Below are 20,144 nucleotides of genomic sequence, written 5' to 3' on the forward strand. Positions count from 1 at the left end.
TTGGCAGCTGTGTTTGTACATATATGCACTAAGCTGTACTAAAGAATTCGAAGGATTCCACATCTAATGGCCGTATCAATAATTAAACAATAAAGATAATACCCTAGGAAGACTCGTTCGTGCAGAATGCTTTAAATGTCCTTGCAGTTGCAGCTTCGGCCTCTCCTCAGATAGTCTTTGTAGAGTTGCAGTGCTTGGGCAAAATGGTAGCTTAGCTTGTTTTCTCTCTGCCATTTCCAACTTCTCATCGTGCCAATGATTTCACTTGTTTGCTTTTCTTCAAATCTTACTAGGAACACGAGGACATGAGCAAAGTATCTGAAGCCAAGATCAAAACAGACGCCATCTCCATGGTATATATTGGTCACCATTTTTCTTTTGAAATGACTGGTGCTTAACCGCTTATTATTCCATATAGTAAAAGCCATGGTTGCTGTGACCTTATATGAAAATTGCTTGTGCATGCATAAAATGTCAAAATGGCACAAACATTTCTGAAATGAAATGATTGTTTCTTTTCACTTTTGTATTGAGTGAGTTTGCTACATTCCCATCTGATTTCTAACAACATAAACATTTCTGAAATGAAAAGCCATATATCCGCATTCATGGGCACTAATATTGATCGCTTGGCAAAAATAAACAAAAACAAAGGACCTAATCGTGTTATTGCTTCCAAATAAAATGCTTTTCTATTCTCACCGGCCAAAACAATATCAGACACTCATGAAGAAGCTTTATTACCTTGAGTGATATTCATCAAACGATGTGCCTGACAGCCTAAGATGACTCTTTAAGTCTGTCACATTTGGTTGTCTCTCACATCTTGTTGTCTTCTTATAAATTTATAAGGACCAAAGCAAAGTATCCGAAGCCAACGGCGGAGTAGATCACTCCATGGTGCGTTTCTTGGTTCATAATTAATGCTTACTTTTCGGTCCACATCTGTATAGAAATGGTTTGTCAAAAACTCGACCCTGGCCAAAAGGATGATGAGAAAGGTCTGACTTTGTTACTCGTACATATTATCTCTGTACGTACTAGGTGGAAACACGTGTCGTTGGAGGAAATACATACGAAGTCGTTGAAGGGAAGGTTGATTGGAGGGGACGACCTGCTTTGCGACGGCGACATGGCGGTGTTGGCAATTCGTTCTTCATTCTTGGTAACTCCTAACCCTAAATGTTTGCAATCTCTCTTAGAGAGACAAGCAAGGTGCAATTTCCATTCAGAATATTATTGCGCACATACAGCAAGTACTAAAGTGAAAGTACTTTTGCTAAACTGATTTCTTTGAGCCCATATATTCAGTTTGATGATCTAGCTAGTAACTTGGTTATTCGGTTTTAGTAAGCTCGTTCTTGTTGATTCTGGATAGTAGCAATTTTTTTCAGACGTTACGTACTGGATCTGAGACTTGAGAGAATTACGCCTGACCAAGCTGGATGTATGTACAAGGACGAAATCAGGGACTAGATAGGCAATTTCTGAAAAAAGTAAATTAAGCACTGTAATACTGTATGTTTAGCAACATGAATCAGAGAAAATGTAAAGAGTTATCGGATAGCTAGTACTATGCAGTAAGTGACCAAGGAACAAGCAGTCTGAGCTGTGCTGGTTGTTCTTTCAGCGAATTTCGGGCTTGAGAACATGGCCTCGTTGTCTCTGGCCGTGAACCTGATCCTGTACTTCATGTTCGTCATGCACATCGACCTTGCCGAGGCCTCCAACCTGCTGACCAACTACATGGGCACCAGCTACATGGTCGCCGTGCTCATCTCCATCTTCGCGGACGTCTTCGTCGGCAGATACATGACCGTGATCCTGTCATCTCTGGTCGAGCTCGTGGTATGAATTCCATGCTCTGTCCGTGCCTATCGGCGGACAAGCTGATCTGATGGTTCCCCTCGCTGCTGCTTTGTCACCTGCATCTCCGTTTGGGCGTCTCTTGCAGGGGCTCGTGCTGCTGATGCTGCAGGCGCGCTCCGACCGGCTGAAGCCGCCCTCTTGCAAGTACCCCGTGGACCCGACGTGCCAGCGGGTGCACGGCGGCAACGAGGTGCACCTCTACCTGGCGCTGTACCTCATCGCGATCGGCTCCGCGGGCATCAAGGCAGCCCTGCCGGCGCACTGCGCCGACCAGTTCGACGAGAAGCACCCCGTGGAGAAGCTGCAGATGTCCAGCTGCTTCAACTGGCTGCTGCTTAGCCTCTGCACCGGCGGCGCCATCAGCGTCACCGTGTTCGTGTATATCCAGCAATTCAAGGGCTGGGACAAGGGGTTCGCCGCCGCCGCGGGCGCGATGGGCCTCGCCGTCGTCGTCTTCATCGGCGGCATGCCGAGGTACCGCTTCGCCACCGTGCAGGGCAGCAGTGCGCTGACGGAGATCTTCCAGGTCATGAATTGAAAACGCTCGAGGCACTCCCCCATCTCTTTGTATACGTTCCCCATACATTCCAGGCTAAAGCAACTGTTTCTGTGTTCAGGTGTACGTCGCTGCATTCAGGAACAGAAACCTGCCGCTCCCCGAGAACCCCGACGATCTGTACGAGATCAGCAGGAGCAAAGCTTCCCCGGACACGGAGTTTGTAGCGCACAGGGCCAAGCCGTTCAGGTTAATTGATCGCTCACCATCCAGGCACATGAACTGTTTAATTCGCCCCCAATGCAAGAATTAACAGTTGACGACTGTTCGATGGCGTGCTCTGCAGGTTCCTGGACAGGGCGGCCATCGTTCAGACACCCAAGGAGGATGGCGCGCCGAACCCGTGGCGGCAGTGCCGGGTGACGCAGGTGGAGCACGGCAAGACGGTGCTGGCCATGGTGCCCATCTTCTGCAGCGCCATCATCATGGGCACCTGCCTGGCGCAGCTGCAGACCTTCTCCATCGCGCAGGGCAGCACCATGGACAACCGGCTCGGCAAGCACTTCCAGATGCCGGTGGCCTCGCTGCCCATCATCCCGCTCGCCATGCTCATCTTCGCCGTGCCCATCTACGAGCAGCTCTTCGTGCCCTTCGCGCGCCGCCTGACGGGCCTCCCCACCGGCATCACATACCTCCAGCGCGTGGGCGTCGGCCTCGTGCTCTCCATCGTGTCCATGGCCATCGCGGCCGGCGTGGAGGTGCGGCGCAAGAAGGTGGTCGCGAGGCACGGCATGGTGGACATGATCCCCGGGCTCGACTACCTCCCCATGTCCTGCTTCTGGCTGGCGCCGCAGTTCGCCGTGTTCGGCGTCGCCGACATGTTCACCTACGTGGGGCTCATGGAGTTCTTCTACTCGCAGGCGCCCCGGGCGCTCAAGTCCATGTCGTCGTCCTTCCTGTGGTGCTCCCTGTCCTTCGGCTACTTCATGAGCACCATCATCGTGCAGGCCGTCAACGCGGCCACCCGCGGCGCCAGCGGCGGGTGGCTCGCGAGCAAGAACATCAACCGCGACCGCCTCGACCTCTTCTTCTGGCTGCTCGCCGTGCTCAGCACCCTCAACTTCTTCAACTACCTCTTCTGGGCAACTTGGTACAAGTACAAGCCCGCGGTCCCGCCACAACCCGAGGAGGAGCAGCAGCTGCAAGTGTGATGCGTCGTGTCACGTCTCCAATCCATTTTCACACATGCACACATCTACTTGATAGGCCTGATTTGATGATCCCATCCATGAACTGGGAACCATAGTTACACGCATGCATGCTACTCATGAGTTCCAAGCTAGCTAGATGGTTTGGCCTTATTACAATTTACACACTGCTCGACTGCTCGGTCGAACAGTCACGGGAACGGCGCGTGTCGCTTCATCTCGTGCGGCACCACGTCGAGGGCGAACCCCTTGCGGTGGCGGAGCCAGTAGTCGGCCTGGCCCGGGTGCTCCTCGGCGGGCGCCTCGACGTCGGCCCGGGCCGCGCGGAGCTCCTCCGTGGAGAAGCCGTACCGGTCGTCGCGCGCCCGCACCAGGCCGGGGCGCACGACGGCGGCGGGGTCGGCCTGCGGGGACGCCATCAGCGCGGGGGCGCCCAGCGGCAGGCGGTCGCCGCGGTCCACCTGCCAGGTGCACCAGAACTTGCCCAGCGTGGAGGCCAGCTGGTCCAGCTCCGGCTTCTCCAGCATCCCCGGCACCCGCGGGCTGGCCCACAGCCCCGCCGTGATCTCGTGCGCGTGCGAGTGCCACAGCCGCTGCTCCTCCGCCGGCAGCGTGTCGAACACCTTCCTCGACACGATGTACTCCACGCCGATGAGTCGGGCGTCGGCGGCGTCGGAGTCGTAGACGGCGCACTGGAGGAAGTCCTGGTTGAGGCGGGAGACGTAGTGGTGCGTCTCCAGCTGCCGCTTGGGGTCGTGCGCGTACAGCGCGAACGTGCACACGTGCTGCTTCACCTGCTTCACGGGCTGCAGCGACTGCATCGCCGCCGCGCCCATGTCCAGCACCTTGGACGCCACCGTCGTCGGCTGCCCTGGGGGCGCGCCGCCCGCCGACGCCGGGGTCGGCACTGGCTTGTCGTCGCTGGACGCCATATGTCAGAGCTCGCTCGGTATAGTACTCGGTGCTGCCTGCCTTAAGTGTACCCCCGGCCGGCGCGGTCTTTAAGGAAGCGGCTGGTGTGGTGGCGTGTGACACGTACGAGTGCGTGAGCTCGACGTGGCGGATGGCATGCGAGTCGGGCGGCAGATGCACGGAACAGCTGTAGAGATAAATGTCGACTAACCAACTGCTGATATATTTTTTTAGGTAAGTGTCAGTGGGAGTTTTATGGACACAGATACCTAGACCGGAAATTAGGTAACCGTGCCACATGAGTTTTATGGTGATGAAACTCTCCTCACATCCCATGAAACTCTAGCCTTCTCTCTCCTTGCCATGTCAGCAAAATTGATGATATTTAATGCCATGAAATTCTCCATAAAACCCCCACTGAAACTGGCCTTAGGTGAAGAATACTGAATTTTTTAATTGCACATTATAACTCAAACAAACTTTTATAAACACATATGCGCAAATCGAGTATTTTTGAAGACTGAGTCAGCAGTCAAATTCTTAAGATCAATAAATTCATCACACACAAAACATCACTTACCACTGAAAGTATAACACTTTTAAATTCTAAAACATTCACTCTAATGTAAAATCAGAACATAATCACTACGCTACAGCCCGTAGCCAACTACTGATGAGCATCCTGAGGACTCGGGCCGGGCCAGATGTTTAGGCCGCTCTCACCACGCGGCGGCCTTGTGGCCCGATAAGTTGCAGCCGACAAAAGAGACCCGGGGTTTGACGCGGGCCGAGAGCCCATCCGCCGGCTAAATGGCGAACCCACCGCGGCCACCACAGCGCCACCGCTTTCTTCCCGATGCCGTCGTCGACGATCCGAAGCATCTCCATCACCGTCTCCGACGAAGACGGTGCGGCGGCGGCGGCGGCGCCGGCGAGGCGGCCCCGCGCCGGCAGGCGGAAGGCCGCGGCGCGCGGCTTGGGGCAGCGGGCAGCGCGGCTGCTCGCGCGGTGGTGGCCCGTCCTCCTGCTGCTCCCGGCCGTCGCGCTGCTCCTCTTCGAGGCCTCGCGGCTGCGCGGCTCGCCCCCGGCCCCCGCCGCGCACGCCTCCAGCCTCGGACGGCTCGAACCGACCACGCGCCTCGTCCGTGGCGTGCGCGAGCGTGAGTTCCCCGCCCTACTCTGATTCGATCTACGCGTAAACTGTTCCCGGCAGGTTTCCCCTGCCCCTAAATAAATCCTAGAGACTGCACTGAAGGTTCGTTATGGGTATCGCTAAATTGCATCAGGAGGAATTGGTGTGGTTGGTTGGTAACGCGAGTACTGCATTGCACGGTATGCTGGGTTTACGGTGGTTCGGACAGAGCTGTTTTTGCAGAATTATTTAGGTATATCGTGGCGATTAATCTGAACTCTTTAGATCTTGCATACGGAGAAAATAAGCTACAGATCTTGTACACTGAGAAAGCTATAGTGGTATGGAAATGCTGACACACCTGCTGCTCCGAAGCCAGAACTTATGTTCTGCTTAAGTGCTGAATCACAGAACACATACTTTTCTGTCTTATTATTCTTATATCACTATAAGCTTCTCATTGGAAGCAACTGACTTTTCAGCTTCTTTCCTAATTTGACTTTGTTAGAACAACTGATAAGTAAGAAATGACTTCAGTATTTTTTGCATTGTCGATATTGACAGCTTGCTTGAAGCTCGTTAGTCCCAAAAGTTTGGCAAATTTGGTCTTTCCCGAAGGCACAAAACATGACTTCGTGGTTAAGAGGATCACATACAAATCTGATGATGACGACTACGACACATTCCACTCTGAGGCGAACTCTACTTATTTACTGCAGCATGCGGAAGCGACAAGGTTTAATTTGTTTACAGGATTTCAGACACCTGCTGAAAGAGAAGATAGCTTCAAGGTTGTAAGTCTTACTGATATGTACTATTTTGTTGTCAGAACGCTTTGGTTCTGCAGACGTGTTTAATGCGTTTCTATACTTCTGCAGGTGAATGAGACTGTTAATGTGCATTGTGGTTTCTACAGCGACAATGGTGGCTTCAAAATTTCTGAAGAGGATAAAAGATACATGAGAACCTGTAAAGTTGTTGTGTCTACCTGCGCATTTGGTGGTGGCGATGATCTATATCAACCTATTGGAATGGCCAATTCTTCTTTTGACAGGGTATTTCGGCCTCCAAGATTTTCAGACATGAACATCAGATTAAACCATCACATTCATTGATTATATGCGGGTTTGCATGGTGTTGTGGTGAAGCAGGTTTGCTACACAGCCTTTTGGGATGAGGTGACCCTATCAACTCAGGAAGCTGAGGGAAAGGTAATTGGTGACAATGGCATGATAGGAAGGTGGCGCATCGTTGTTGTCAAGAGCCTCCCTTTTGTGGATCAACGATTAAATGGGAAGATCCCAAAGGTAGAAGATTACATTACCTATCCTTTCTGCTAATTTCATAATTTCGCATGATAGAAACATCAGTGAAGTAATTTGCAGCCCTTAACGTCAGCACTTTACTTTGCCTTAAAATTTTATTTCTAGGATTGTGCAACAGTGTATATCTAATAGCAAATCACTTAACATGTTTTTTGCAGATGTTGACTCATCGCCTTTTCCCGGAGGCAAGGTACTCTATATGGGTGGACTCAAAATACCAATTTCGAAGGGATCCGATAGCAGTGCTTGAAGCTCTTCTTTGGAGGACAAATTCTACCTTTGCTATCTCCGAACATGGAGCGCGGAGTAACATTTATGATGAGGGGAAAGCTATTGTTCAAAAGCACAAGGCTACTCCTGAAGAAGTAGAGGTGCAATTGACCCAATATCATCAAGATGGTATGCCAGGCGTAAAAAGATTATATGGATTGAAAGGTCAGTTATTTAGTATTGTTTTCAAACAAATATTTCGTTGCTCATGCTGAATATTTCTGTATTTTGCTGTGTGAACGATGAAGCATGCCTGGTACAATGAATTTACTTGTTTGATTTTTTCAGCTCTAGCTGAAGCCTCTATTATTGTGAGGGAGCTCACACCTGCACCGAACCATTTCATGTGTGCTTGGTTCAATGAAGTGGTTCGCTTCACATCTCGGGATCAGCTCAGTTTCCCATATGTTCTGTGGCGAATGAACATGCCTGGAATGAGCATGTTTCCTGTATGCTCTCGCAGGGACCTTGTGAACAGTTTGGGTCACACAAGGAAAGTAAAACCTCTTACACAGACGAAACCAGAGTCTTCTGCCTCGTGATCATTTCGCCCAACTTGTTTGCTTATAGTCAACTAACCATTGATTCATACAGGTTCTAATGGCCGACATCTCTTGGTTCACAATTTTGTTGTATATTATTATAGTACCTTTCCATTCTTCCTCTAATGGAATCATGGATTTGCTTGTACACGGACATGAACCTGAAATACCATCACACACTCTTACCTGTAAAATATCGTTCCATTTGGTATTGGAAAGAATGAACAGTTAGTGTAGCATGTTAAGATAATCTCCCTTGTCTTTTGTGCTCTTGGAAAATGGAGTATACACGAGGCATTTAATTCAGATTCCAGCATTTGTCTTTTAAATTTTGGAGATATGGCTTTATCGGCCTTTCTCTCAGGCCCTATAACATTGAGGGTTGATTTCCCTGTGAATTCTGATGTATACTGGGTTATTTTTCAATTATTTGAAGGGTCCGAGTGTTGGTGAAGTTGCGGCGTATCGTCAGAATGGCTATTATGAAATGTTTTGATGACAATTTTTTATTCCTCCATTTTACTGGAATCCTTTTGTTCAAGATCCTCCGTTTTAGTGGAATCGAGGATGTATCTCAATATCAAAGATTTTCATGTGTTTCGAAATTCGAATGCAAATTTTTTTTCAGTCAACGTCATATTCTGAGAATCTGAGGCGAGCTTATTGATGAGCTAATGGGCCAAATTCACAGCAAGTTCTGGGTCTACAGAGCCCATGTCTTCCTTGTTAACCACCTCTCTCTTCACTCCCCCCTCGCTCGGCTTCGGCTCCTCCTATCGCCTTATCCACTCCACCCTGCTCATCTCACCTTCCCGAAGCTAGAAATGGCCGCGTCCCATTGAGCCCGACCCACCCTCGGACAACCCCCTCCGCCTCCGGCTGCTGCCGCTCTAGCTCACGGGCGCCGCAATGGCCGCGGCCGTCGCCGCATCCGCGTTCCTCTCCTCCTCCTTCGCCCCCCGCCACCACCACCGCCGCCTGGCCAGGCCCGTGACGCGCCGCGCCGCCCCGGCGGGACTGGCCGTGCGGTGCGAGCAGAGCGACAAGCAGAAGAGGCAGCCGCTCGCCGCGCTCGTGCCCCGCGAGCAGCGCTTCATGTTCGAGGGCGACGAGCTCTGCGGCCCCGTACGACACCCTCTCTTCCTTGTCCCAAAACAATGTGCACCCTTACTGTCTCCCACCGCTGGCTTCACATAAACGTAGTGCTGGGCATTGTCCATCCCATTTGTTCATGTTTTACCGATGGCATCTTAATCCATTTGATACGAGGGCTTTATGAGCATGAGTAATCAAATTAAAGTACAGAGGCTTACATTGTTGATGTCATCTACCGTCACATCCAAAATTTGCCATGGCCTTTTCATAGAGAGAAAGAAATCAGTAGAAATGGATTCAGATTCAGTAGAAATGAGCTTGGAAGGTAATTGGGAGTAACTTGCTAGAATCTAAGTGAATTGATAGTAGCATGCGATTGTCCCCGTAGTTCTGTAATGTTGGGCTCTGGTTGTCCACCAGCTTGTTTGTGAATGTTACTTCTTGGGATCATTTGGTATGGGCACAATGTGTACAGTTCGTTGGAACATGCCCTGTTCTTTGAATTATTACATGGCTTACCTGTGCTGACATAAATCTGATTGAGCACTTTAATTTGCAGGACATATGGAATACAACATGGTATCCTAAGGCTGCAGATCATGTTACCACGGAGAAGACATGGTATGTTGTTGATGCAACAGATAAGATTTTAGGCAGGCTAGCATCCACCATTGCAGTACATATCAGGGGAAAGAATGAACCCACGTACACTCCCAGTGTGGACATGGGTGCTTTTGTCATTGTGGTAAGCATCCTCTCAGTAGCTATAATATTAGTATACATACTAGGACAACTTCCTTCAGATTCTCTTAAAACATGTCCCAATATTAGCAGCAGAGGAAAATAAATTCCACAGATCATCTTTAATCTAAGATTGTGTTATGTAAGTGTAGTCCTTCCGACACTTGTACATTTCTGAAGGCTCATTACCACACAGATCTTATGCATTCATGTGATGCTGTGCTGAAAGTCATTTACGACGTTTTATTGTTTGCATAGGTCAATGTAGAGAAGGTTGCTGTTTCTGGTAAAAAGCGGTCACAGAAGCTCTACAGGAGGCACTCTGGACGGCCTGGAGGGATGAAAGAGGAAACTTTTGACCAACTTCAGAAAAGGATTCCAGAGAGAATCATCGAACATGCAGTGCGTGGAATGCTTCCCAAGGGCAGGGTAAGATACCATCTTGTAGTAGCTGATTGCATCAGATCTACCGAAAATGAAAATGGCAACCAATTTTCAGGGTGACCTTTCTTTTCAAAGTAACGAAAGTTGCAACTCTATATTAGTTAGCAGCTGTCTGAAATATTTGTGAGATTGAGAACTACGATAGTTAATTGTGAGTGTACTTAGGTCATAGTGACATAGTGTTGCTCATGCATCAGCATATGCACCTGAGTGGAAGCATGGCTTTCAGCATACATCATTTTACTAAATTTAAGGAATTCTGCTGATAAAAAAATTGACAATTCCAGGCTCAATTTTTTTTATTTTCATGTAAAGCAGTTTTTCCCTTGCATTTTGTGTGTGATTTCATAAATATGTCCTAAATTTATTGTATGCTGCATGCGCTCTGGAAAAAAAACATTTTAACTGTTTCTTCCTAAAGAAATTGCTTATGAACTTAATTGGTATACCCAATGGCTACCAGACTCATTTTATGAAACTCCCATTCTATCAGGCAATTGTTATCTGAATCATTCTACTCTAGCCAATCGTTTGCATCAGTGGCATATTTAATTTCATTTAATTTCATCATATTCTGCATTCGTATTCTATTTATTCTGCTCATCATTTTTGAACATTTTGCAGCTGGGAAGAAGACTATTTACCCACCTCAAGGTTTACAAAGGGGCAGAACATCCACACGTGGCTCAGAAACCTGTCCCTCTGCCTATCAGGGATAAAAGAATACAAAAGACTGATTAGAGAATCATCAATTGGAAAAAAAAAATGCAGTGACGAATTCCTCTCCTGAAGGTTTTGCCATTGCTGGGAATGCCATCCTCAGAGCCATGCATCTGCCGAGGGAGTGTAAATCTTTTTGTAATTTGAATACCAAAGAGTGATCCGGCCCAAAATCTCTGTTTTCCAGTTGAAGTTTGTAATATTGACCTGATATGAGATGGTAGGTTCTTTCATTGTTGGGCGTGAAGTTTAAATCCGGAAGGTGCCATCTGGAAATTCTGCCAATTTCCCTGGCCGGGGGGCGTGGTATTTTTCCTACCTTTTGTGTTTGTAAAAGTTGACTGGATGCTGCAAATGGTTGGAATATTAACATGCAAAATGCAAAATAATGAAAAGAACCAAACATATAGAGGGCCTGTTGTGCAGTCATGCAAAATTGCAAGGTAGTAAAGCACAATTGTGTTTGCTGGTTACAAAGAGCGGTCCGAAGAATTTTAGTAGACAATTCTCCGTTCTTTGGTGGATGCTATCGCTAGACATGAGCTTTGAGCTCGTTATTTTTTCCTCGAAAGTGCGAATCCTCTTTCTACTTCTCTTCAAAAAGGTGACCTTTTCCGGTCCCTAATCCGCAGCATAAAAGCACGCTGCGCCTCTCCGCCCTGACACTGCGGACACACGGACGGAACGGCGACGGAGACGAGCTCCTCTTTCGCGGATGGCCCGACCCCGATCATAGCAGGTAGCACCACGCGCTGCACAAGACAACGAACGGCAGGCTGTACCGAGTTGCCGTTGCAATCACTGCAGGGGGGCGACGCGGACCGCGGCGCCAATGGAAACCACGAGGAAGTCAACCCCGACGGTGAAGCCGAGAGGAGGGATCGATCAAACCACTCGCCATCCGCCCATCCCCGCGCTGCCAAACCGAGCCCGCACCGCACGGCTCGCGTCGCCACCAGCCCACCACAGCCTCCGGCAGCAGGCAGGCTCGACCATTTCACCATTTGGCCTCGCCGGACCACGCGGTTTTTTTATTTTTTTATTTTTTATTTTCGTTTTTACAAAAATATATTTTCGATTTGGAAATTTACAGGAATATACCCAGCCGCCCCGCTGCTGGGCGGCCGTGACCTGGCCGCCCGGCAGCGGGGCGACATGGGCATTTCAGAAAAAAAAAATTCGCGGAGAAAATTGCACCCAGGTCCCTGAGGGCCGCTCGCCCGGCAGCGGGGCGGTCGGCCCCACAGGCCGCCCGGCTGCAGGGCGACCGGCTCTCCCAATCTTATATAAGGGTTGGCTGGTCCCCCCACCCCTCATTTGCATCACTAAAATTTCAAAAACCAAAAAAAAAAGAGGGAGGGAGGGAGAGAGGCGAAGCCCTGCCGGATTTTCGAGCCGGCGACTGCAGGTAATCAAAATTCTTCTACATTTTACAAATAGATTATGTTGTAATTATTTTTATTGGAACAGTAGATTAACAATCAATTTAATATCATGATTGTGTGTCCAGATATGTCGAGCAAGTTTCGTTTTCAAGTTCATTATGATGACTACTATATTTCTCATTATGTATATGGAGTAGATCTATCAGCTTTTGAACGAAGAGAGTGCGGAATAGATAAACCCTTAGAGAGAAGTTTTGGTTCCATACGCAAATGGCTTCACGAGATATTCAATGTGAATCCAAAGACTAATTTCCTAACCATTCAGACTGTGACGAATTGGGGAACTGAAGGGGATTTCTGGGAGTTGATGCTTATAGCAAACACCGAAGAATGGCGGACTTACATGCAAACAGCTCTTGACCGCGGGTGGTCTCTTGCAATGCTAATTCAGATTCACCAGAAGGCAGCCCATTTCGGTGAAGGGTCAACAAGTACATCATCTCATATAAACCAAGCAGTGGAACAAGAAAATGAAGATCAGAACATGCATGTCACAGAACCTGAGCCGCAAGGTATAGCTGATCAAGTAGGAGAAAAAGAAAATCAGAACGTGCATGTCATTCAACCTAAGCCGCAAGGTTTAGCTGATGAGGGGGAGCGGATACCTGGAATAGTGGAAGCTGTACAGAATGTAGACCAAGAGGCTCGAATGATGGAAGAATGTGGGGACTCATCAGACGATGAGGACTACCCGTTGCTAGGTGAATGACGAGATAAGGGTTTTGAAAATCCAGTGATACAGGATATTAGGAGTAATGAGTACGAATATAGAGAGAATGAGGTTGTGCAGGGGGCAAAGTATCCTAGCATTGAAGCTGTGAAAGATGTTGTGAAGATTTGGGCTATATCGTTGAGGAAGGTATTCAGAGTTGTGAAGTCTAGCAGCAAAGAATATGAGGTGAAGTGTGTCAATGACGATTGTACATGGCGAGTACATGCCTACAAGGGCAAATACAAGACACAATGGGAGTGTTCAATTCTTACACCACATACATATAGATTAACTGTTGTTGCGCAAACTCACTGTAACATCACATCCACTTTCGTGGCCAAGAAGATGTATGGGGTGATTCTAGAAAAAATTGATTATGAGCCAAAATTGATAATTAGGGACATCGACGACCATTTTCAATACAAAATCAGCTATGCAAAGCCTTAGCGGGCAAAACAAAAGGTGTTTGAGATGAGATTCGGCACATATGAGGCATCATATGATAACATGCCTCACATGCTGTCAGCAATTGTGCAGAGAAATCCTAGAAGCGCGGCTGATACCTACATTGTACCGAGTTTAGATGGGGGACCTGGGTTTCTGCTTCGTGCTTTCTTCTGCCTTGGTGCATATGTGAGGGCATTTATGTATTGTCTTCCTGTTCTATGTATTGACGGCACATTCTTGACAAGAAGATATAAGGGGACAATACTGACAGCGATTGGAGTTGATTGCAACAAGCAGGTGGTTCCCATCGCCTTTGCTTTTGTTGAGAATGGGAACACAGAGAGCTGGCACTGATTCCTTGAATGTGTGAAGATTCACGTTGTTGCTGGAAGGCCTGATGTTTGCCTCATCAGTGACAAACATGCAGGTCTTCTAGCAGCAATAAGGCAACTACATGAAGGAAGTCGAGGAGAACCTCCTCTATGGCCAGATGTTGTGAGTAGGTGGTGCATAAGGCATATGGGTGCAAACTTTTATGAGCGCTTCAAGAATAAGGAACTTATGAATTTGTTCAAGAGGTTGTGCACTCAGAATCAGCAACGGAAGTTTGATGCATTGTGGCAGGTGCTAGATAACATGTGCACCGAGCTGCTAAAGGAACAGGCCTCAACCTCCAGTCGGAGACGTTCCGGCGGCAGACCTTTCACACAGTGGATTAAGGATGCACCTAAGGAGAAATGGTCCATTCTATACGACACTTGTGGTCGTCGATATGAGATCGAGACAACCAACCACGCAGAGTGTTACAATATGGTAATGCGTCATGTTCGTGGATTTCCTCTTGTTGGCATAGTTGAGTTCATTATGTACGGATGCATAAGATACTTCAGAGAGCGGTACCAGGCAGCTGCTGTCTTACTTAATGATACATGAGTGATTTTTTGTAATAGGGTCACTAACTACATGAAAGAAAAGATTTAAAAGGCTCAATATCACAGAGTGGTCTCCATGGGCACAAAGGATCAAATGTTTGAGGTTTCTTGCAAGGACAGGACAGGGCAGGGTGTCCGCAGACAAAGGGTCGTTCAGGATTGCTTGATAACGCCGGAAGGTAAATTTTTTTTGTAGATGTAAGAAGCCACAGCTTCTTCACTTACCATACTCCTATGTCATTGCGGCATGTTCAGAATCTGGGTTGGATCCTGGGGTTTTTGTTTCACAATATTACAGAAAAGAAACCGTTGTGCACACTTGGGGCCATGAGATATATTCACTACACCAAATATCTCTCTAATGTACATTCCCATTCCAGATGGTAGGAGAGGGGTAAGTCGACGGTAGACACTTCGTATCCGTAACGGAATGGATGAGTCTGAGGCAGGAAAGAAGAAAAAACAATGCAACCTGTATGGAGCAGATGGTCACACTTACAAGAAATACCCTAAAATGCAAGAAGATAATGCTGGTGCCGAGGTTGGACTTTCTGGAAATCCCACCGATGGATTGCCTCCGGATTTTGGAGCCCGTCGCGTCTAGATTTCGTTATGTGTGCATATGTATTTGAACCAGATGTATGGATATGTATTCCGACCTATATGTGATAATTACATTTCATTATATATGGATATGTATTTGCACCAGATTGTAGCATGTAATATTACGAAGTTATTTGTGTAGTAAGATTTTTTGGTTGCAGTTCTAAATGTGTAGGTTGGTTCAATTAGATTGCTCACTGAATGTAGTGTACTGAAAATTGAAGGGTAATTACGAATCATAAATTTTCGGTTTGCAATACAGTTTTATAAACAATGGTACGATTACAAAGCAGAGGCCTAAGACGTCCGTACTACTAGGTACTTGAACAATGAAAAGCATGGCATGTGCAACACGATAACCTCGTGTTGTGAGTAAACCTAACATGCCTTAGGAAATGTAAAATGCCGGGATTACATGGTGGTGCTTTACTGAGTGCACCGAGGATATTTTCCCTTCCTAATAGCTTCAGACCCTACTTCCTTAGCACGGCGGGCCCTCTCTCGCTTCCTCTCCCTATCAGCTTCACGTTCCTCTGCCTTCTGACGTTCCACTTCTGCAATCCTCTTCTGAATCTCTTCCTGGTTTTTTTTTGCGCTTCTCCTCCATTTGTTCTTCAGGCAGCATTCGTTGCCATTTTTGTGCAGCCCACCTTGCTTGACGCTCCACGTGGTCCTTATCCCGCTGAAATTACTCGGTGTCTAACCACTGCACGAAATCACATAGAGGCAGTGGAGTCTTTTCCCAAATCATGTCAGAAGTCATTACTAGATCTGAAAGTGACAAACTCTGATAGTGTTTTGTAGTACCTTTGCTCGGTCCTTGCCGTAATGCTTGGGCAGGTCGTACTCGTAATTCTCGTACATGAAGAACCTCTTGTCAAAGTCGTCCCACAAAACCCTTGATTTCATTAGTTTGCACAAGGATCCGCAAAAACACATAGTTACCTGGACTCCTTGTGGGACTGTTTCCGTCACCTTACTCCATGGAATGTAGGTGGATCCTGAGGATGCCATGGTGTTGAGCCCTGGCAATCACAAGTGAGCAATCAAATTGCTAATATACTATATCAATGCTAATTATTTTCAGTAACTACACCTAAATGTACCACTAATCACTCTTAATAATAATTAAACTGATTGCTAAAATACTGTTTCAACAAAATACTTTCTACAATTTTCTAACATTTTCTACAATTTTTTTATATTATCTTCCAATTTTTAAGACTTTCTAATACTTCTCTAACAATTTTCTAGTACTTTCTAATACTTAATCTAACACTAAATGTTTAGTATCAATGCTAATCATTACAAGTAATTGCACCTAAATGTACCACTAATCACTCCTAACAATAATTAAATTGATTGCTAATCTACTGTTTCAACAAAAATAATTACAACATAATCTATTTGTAAAGCGTAGAAGAATTTTGGTTACCTGCAGTCGCCGGCTCGAAAATCTGGCAGGGCTTCGCCTCTCTCCCTTTTTTTTCTTGGTTTCTGGAATTTTAGTGATGCAAATGAAGAGTGGGGGACCAGCCAACCCTTATATAAGGGTGGGAGAGCCGGTCACCCTGCAGCCGGGCGGCCAGGGCCGGCCGCCCCGCTGCCGGGCGACCGGCCCCCAGGGACCTGCGCGTAATTTTCTCCGCGAAATTTTTTTCAAAAATGCCCCTGCCGCCCCGCTGCCGGGCGGCCAGGTCCCAGCCGCCCGGCAATGGGACGGCCGGGGTATATTCCTGTAATTTTGCAAATCGAAAATATACTTTTGTAAAAGACGAAAATAAAAAATAAAAGAATAAAAAAACCGCCGCCGGACCACGCCATTCATCCGCGGAAAGGGTCCGGTCCGGTCCGGTCCGGTAGCACAAGCCGCGGCGCCCCAGCGCGTCACTGCTTACCTAACCCAACAACCCGACCCAACCAGAATCGCGCACTGGCTGGCGCGGCCGCGCCGCCCCGCCCCAGCAGGCCGCAGCTCGAGGCCCACGCCGCGCAATCTAACCTTCTGGAAATTTCCGCCAATCCGATTCCGAGAGCGAGAGCCCCCCGGTCACCAACCAACCCCAAGCAAGCAGCCGCGAGCCGCTTCCCCCGGATCACACCGGGCATGCGCCGCGCCCCCGCCGCCGCCGCCGCCGCAGCAGCAGCAGCCTGAGCAGGGGGGGAGGAGGGGAGGCTGGTCTTCGGGCGGGGATGGAGGCGGGCGGCGGGGGCGCGTCCTCGCTGCCGCCGTTCCTGAGCAAGACGTACGAGATGGTGGACGACCCGGCCACGGACGCCGTGGTGGGGTGGACGCCGCCGGGGACCAGCTTCGTCGTCGCCAACCAGGCCGAGTTCTGCAGGGATCTGCTCCCCAAGTACTTCAAGCACAACAACTTCTCCAGCTTCGTGCGGCAGCTCAACACCTACGTAAGCCGCGCCCCGCGGGCCTTCCTTCCCTCGCCTCCTTTCCTTCCGCCCCCCCCCCCCCCCCCCCCCCCCTGCCTCCGTGCCTGCCCAATCCGGCAATTCGGGTCTGCTCGATCGTGATGCGTGCTGGTGTGCTGCTGTCAGCTATTATTGTTTACGCCTGTGCGAGAATCCTACAATTTTGGGGCCGAATCTTATGAGCTGCCGTGGAGCAAGTGCCTTAGGGTATCGTCACAAGGCCAATTGGGTTAGTTTCTTGTTATAGCATAGCGTATTGGTGTTTTGCGTTAGGTTTAACCCCGTGCGCCATACTTGTAGTTGTAGACAACCAATTAGCTTGGTGAGATGCTCTTTTCCTTCTAGACCCGACAGAATTCGAGGGTCTTGTCGCTTGACAAATGATCCTCTGGCAATGGTAGATGCTGTTGAAGTGACATGTTTTTCCACACCCACATCACATCAACTAGACATCAAACTGAATTATGATTCAGCTGCTGCACTTCCATTTCTTTTGCTGACAGCACGTGATTTCTATTGACTTACGAGCGTTACGAGCCTTGACACATCATTTTTTGTGATACTATGGTAGTAGGTTACCGCTTGTTCTTATTATGCAGGGCTTCAGAAAAATTGATCCTGAGCAATGGGAGTTTGCAAATGAGGATTTCATTAGGGGACAACGGCACCGACTGAAAAATATACATAGGCGCAAACCCATATTCAGTCACTCATCACACAATCAGTCTTCTGCACCGCTGGCAGATCATGAAAGGCGGGAATATGAAAAGGAAATCGAGAAGCTGAAGTGTGAGAATGCAAATCTTTCCTCAGAGCTTGAAAAGAATGCGGAAAAGAAACTTGATATGGAGAGACGAATGCAGGAGCTGGAGAGTAAGTTGATATTTTTGGAGGATCGGCAAAAGAATCTGATAGCTTATGTCAGAGATATTGTACGGGCACCAGGATTTCGCTCTAGCTTTGTGCAGCAACCTGATCATCATGGAAAGAAAAGGAGACTACTAATACCTGTTTCTGTCCACCAAGATGCAAATACTGAGGGGAATCAGATTGTGCATGGGGGCTTAACGAACCCACCAGTTTGCAGAGAATCATTTGACAAAATGGAGTCTTCCTTGAACTCATTGGAGAATTTCTTTCGAGAAGCAAGTGAAGCATTTGATATTTCATATGATGATGGTGTCCCGGGACCTTCATCTGCCGTTGTTATCACAGAGGTCCATTCATCTGGAGAAAGTGATCCTGTTGTACCATCGCCTCCGTCAAGGATGCATACCTCTTCAGCTGGTGCAGGAGATTCACTCTCAAGGATGTATACCTCTTCAGCTGGTGCAGGAGATTCGCTCTCTTCTCATGACGTAACAGAGTCAACTAGCTGCGCAGAAAGTCCTCCCCTCCCTCAAATGCAGTCCTGTACAGATTCACGAGCTAAGGTGTCTGAGATTGATGTTAATCTGGAGCCTGCTATTACAGAAACTGGTCCGTCAAGAGATCAACCTGCCGAGGACCATCCAAGTTTAGCACCTGCAAACGACGGCTTTTGGGAGCAATTTCTTACTGAGCAGCCTGGTTCCAATGCGCATCAGGAGGTCCAATCAGAAAGGCGAGATGGAGACAGTAAAGACTATCAGACAAGAACAGGAGACCAGGAAAACTTATGGTGGGGAAAGAAGAATGTGGAACAGATGACAGAAAAGCTGGGGCATCTCACCTCAGCAGAGAAAACCTAACTGTACCTAATTGTTCGTATTTCTTGTAGCTGAAAAACAGTTAGCACAGAAACACATAGGACCGTGGGACCTCTGACTTGTTCTTCATAGTGTATCATATCTTCGCATATTGCAGTGCGATGCGTCGACTGACATTGACTTTGTAGAGTAACATACTTTTCTCCCTCGTACTTTGCCCATGTTTAGAATGATGCATAGATTAGTTGCTATACTTTTGTGAGGTATGTTGTGTTCATACCTGGTCACTTGACACATCCGGATATTGCTGTCCTCAACTACTACGATTTCTCAGGTTGGGGTGTCCTCAACTTCTACGATTTCTCAGGTTGGGGTCATGGTTATATTGATGGATGATAATAATCACTTTGATGTTGAATGCTATATATAGACTAAAGAACCACTTCACTTTTGGAACATTATCCTCACACCTTTTTCTTCTTGTTTAGTGTTTGGCTGGTGAACTATATTCTTTTTATATAATTCTGGTTAACTATTTCTGGTGTTGCATTCGGTGCTTCAGGCTTGATGAAGTGCCTGGTAGTTTCAGTTTTTTTCTGCAGGGGCAGGTACAGCCGTACAATACATAATGTAAATGCTACTTTGAGGGGTATATAATGTTGTTAAATAATTGCCACAAGCTTTCAGCTTTATGGAATGACACGGACCTTGATATTCGTCGTGCCAGGCGGCTTGTGCGGCTCGATCTGCCTGGTTCGCGATCATGTGGATCCAGTTCCTTTTCACTATTTGCGCCTGATTCCGTCGTGCCTGTGCCGATGCCTGACAGAACAGCGTGGTATGATGAATCGGGCGGGGCTGCTGATCATTGCCCATTGGCAGCTTCTCCCATGACGATCAATTTGCTGACGCGCTACCGGCCACTGTACTTAGTAAGGCATTCTCCGTTTTATTTGCCATTGCCAATTTGCCATGCTGTTGCGCCGGCTACAGTTTGCTGTCGATGTGTGCCTGTGTGGGTTCAATCCACAAGGCGTACGGCTGCCGCACGGTTGGAGAGCCTTGGGGAGAGATGTTTCCAAGCTCTTGTGCCACTCCTATACGACGCCGTAGGACTGCGTACGTTTTACGGTATT

At 47.9% G+C, this 20,144-nt stretch overlaps 5 protein-coding genes across 6 annotated transcripts; 4 read left to right on the plus strand and 1 right to left on the minus strand.

The window, feature by feature from the left end:
- Positions 1 to 857: 857 nt before the first annotated feature.
- LOC120708040 (protein NRT1/ PTR FAMILY 4.3-like) lies at positions 858 to 3,767 on the plus strand. Its single transcript, XM_039993130.1, has 6 exons — positions 858 to 900; positions 1,045 to 1,165; positions 1,631 to 1,848; positions 1,955 to 2,395; positions 2,487 to 2,614; positions 2,712 to 3,767. The coding sequence occupies exons 1-6, from the start codon at positions 898 to 900 to the stop codon at positions 3,574 to 3,576; spliced, it is 1,776 nt and encodes a 591-aa protein (XP_039849064.1). The 5' UTR covers positions 858 to 897; the 3' UTR covers positions 3,577 to 3,767.
- LOC120708041 (oil body-associated protein 2A) lies at positions 3,638 to 4,535 on the minus strand. Its single transcript, XM_039993131.1, has one exon. It carries the CDS (start codon positions 4,503 to 4,505, stop codon positions 3,765 to 3,767), a length of 741 nt encoding a protein of 246 aa, XP_039849065.1. The 5' UTR covers positions 4,506 to 4,535; the 3' UTR covers positions 3,638 to 3,764.
- Positions 4,536 to 5,325: 790 nt separating this feature from the next.
- On the plus strand, positions 5,326 to 8,083 carry LOC120708042 (probable hexosyltransferase MUCI70). Of its 2 annotated transcripts, XM_039993132.1 has the most exons (6): positions 5,326 to 5,645; positions 6,182 to 6,408; positions 6,496 to 6,672; positions 6,769 to 6,924; positions 7,101 to 7,377; positions 7,501 to 8,083. In XM_039993132.1, the coding sequence occupies exons 1-6, from the start codon at positions 5,342 to 5,344 to the stop codon at positions 7,752 to 7,754; spliced, it is 1,395 nt and encodes a 464-aa protein (XP_039849066.1). In that variant the 5' UTR covers positions 5,326 to 5,341; the 3' UTR covers positions 7,755 to 8,083. The 2 variants fall into 2 exon arrangements, with proteins under 2 accessions (XP_039849066.1, XP_039849067.1); XM_039993133.1 differs by lacking the exon at positions 5,326 to 5,645 and having other exon boundaries at positions 5,657 to 6,408; positions 6,766 to 6,924.
- A 419-nt stretch (positions 8,084 to 8,502) lies between these two features.
- LOC120708043 (50S ribosomal protein L13, chloroplastic-like) lies at positions 8,503 to 11,159 on the plus strand. Its single transcript, XM_039993134.1, has 4 exons — positions 8,503 to 8,879; positions 9,409 to 9,594; positions 9,849 to 10,019; positions 10,659 to 11,159. Exons 1-4 carry the CDS (start codon positions 8,664 to 8,666, stop codon positions 10,773 to 10,775), a joined length of 690 nt encoding a protein of 229 aa, XP_039849068.1. The 5' UTR covers positions 8,503 to 8,663; the 3' UTR covers positions 10,776 to 11,159.
- Positions 11,160 to 16,889: 5,730 nt separating this feature from the next.
- LOC120708045 (heat stress transcription factor A-4b-like) lies at positions 16,890 to 19,469 on the plus strand. The gene is made up of 2 exons (XM_039993136.1): positions 16,890 to 17,302; positions 17,920 to 19,469. Exons 1-2 carry the CDS (start codon positions 17,087 to 17,089, stop codon positions 19,048 to 19,050), a joined length of 1,347 nt encoding a protein of 448 aa, XP_039849070.1. The 5' UTR covers positions 16,890 to 17,086; the 3' UTR covers positions 19,051 to 19,469.
- The last annotated feature ends 675 nt before the right edge of the window (positions 19,470 to 20,144 follow it).

The sequence above is a fragment of the Panicum virgatum genome, chromosome 5K (genome assembly GCF_016808335.1).
Source record: "Panicum virgatum strain AP13 chromosome 5K, P.virgatum_v5, whole genome shotgun sequence".
Lineage (NCBI taxonomy): Eukaryota > Viridiplantae > Streptophyta > Magnoliopsida > Poales > Poaceae > Panicum > Panicum virgatum.

What these genes read in the sequence shown, in the direction of transcription:
- LOC120708041 (XM_039993131.1), bottom strand. Translation starts at nt 4,505, where the DNA reads ATGGCGTCCAGCGACGACAAGCCAGTGCCGACCCCGGCGTCGGCGGGC.
- LOC120708042 (XM_039993132.1), top strand. Translation starts at nt 5,342, where the DNA reads ATGCCGTCGTCGACGATCCGAAGCATCTCCATCACCGTCTCCGACGAA. An exon ending in TAAATGGGAAGATCCCAAAG is followed by an intron (nt 6,925 to 7,100) that starts GTAGAAGATTAC and finishes TGTTTTTTGCAG; the next exon opens with ATGTTGACTCATCGCCTTTT. An exon ending in AAGATTATATGGATTGAAAG is followed by an intron (nt 7,378 to 7,500) that starts GTCAGTTATTTA and finishes TGATTTTTTCAG; the next exon opens with CTCTAGCTGAAGCCTCTATT.
- LOC120708045 (XM_039993136.1), top strand. Translation starts at nt 17,087, where the DNA reads ATGGAGGCGGGCGGCGGGGGCGCGTCCTCGCTGCCGCCGTTCCTGAGC. An exon ending in TGCGGCAGCTCAACACCTAC is followed by an intron (nt 17,303 to 17,919) that starts GTAAGCCGCGCC and finishes CTTATTATGCAG; the next exon opens with GGCTTCAGAAAAATTGATCC.
- LOC120708040 (XM_039993130.1), top strand. An exon ending in CAATTCGTTCTTCATTCTTG is followed by an intron (nt 1,166 to 1,630) that starts GTAACTCCTAAC and finishes TTGTTCTTTCAG; the next exon opens with CGAATTTCGGGCTTGAGAAC. An exon ending in CATCTCTGGTCGAGCTCGTG is followed by an intron (nt 1,849 to 1,954) that starts GTATGAATTCCA and finishes CGTCTCTTGCAG; the next exon opens with GGGCTCGTGCTGCTGATGCT.
- LOC120708043 (XM_039993134.1), top strand. Translation starts at nt 8,664, where the DNA reads ATGGCCGCGGCCGTCGCCGCATCCGCGTTCCTCTCCTCCTCCTTCGCC. An exon ending in TGGGTGCTTTTGTCATTGTG is followed by an intron (nt 9,595 to 9,848) that starts GTAAGCATCCTC and finishes TTGTTTGCATAG; the next exon opens with GTCAATGTAGAGAAGGTTGC. An exon ending in GAATGCTTCCCAAGGGCAGG is followed by an intron (nt 10,020 to 10,658) that starts GTAAGATACCAT and finishes AACATTTTGCAG; the next exon opens with CTGGGAAGAAGACTATTTAC.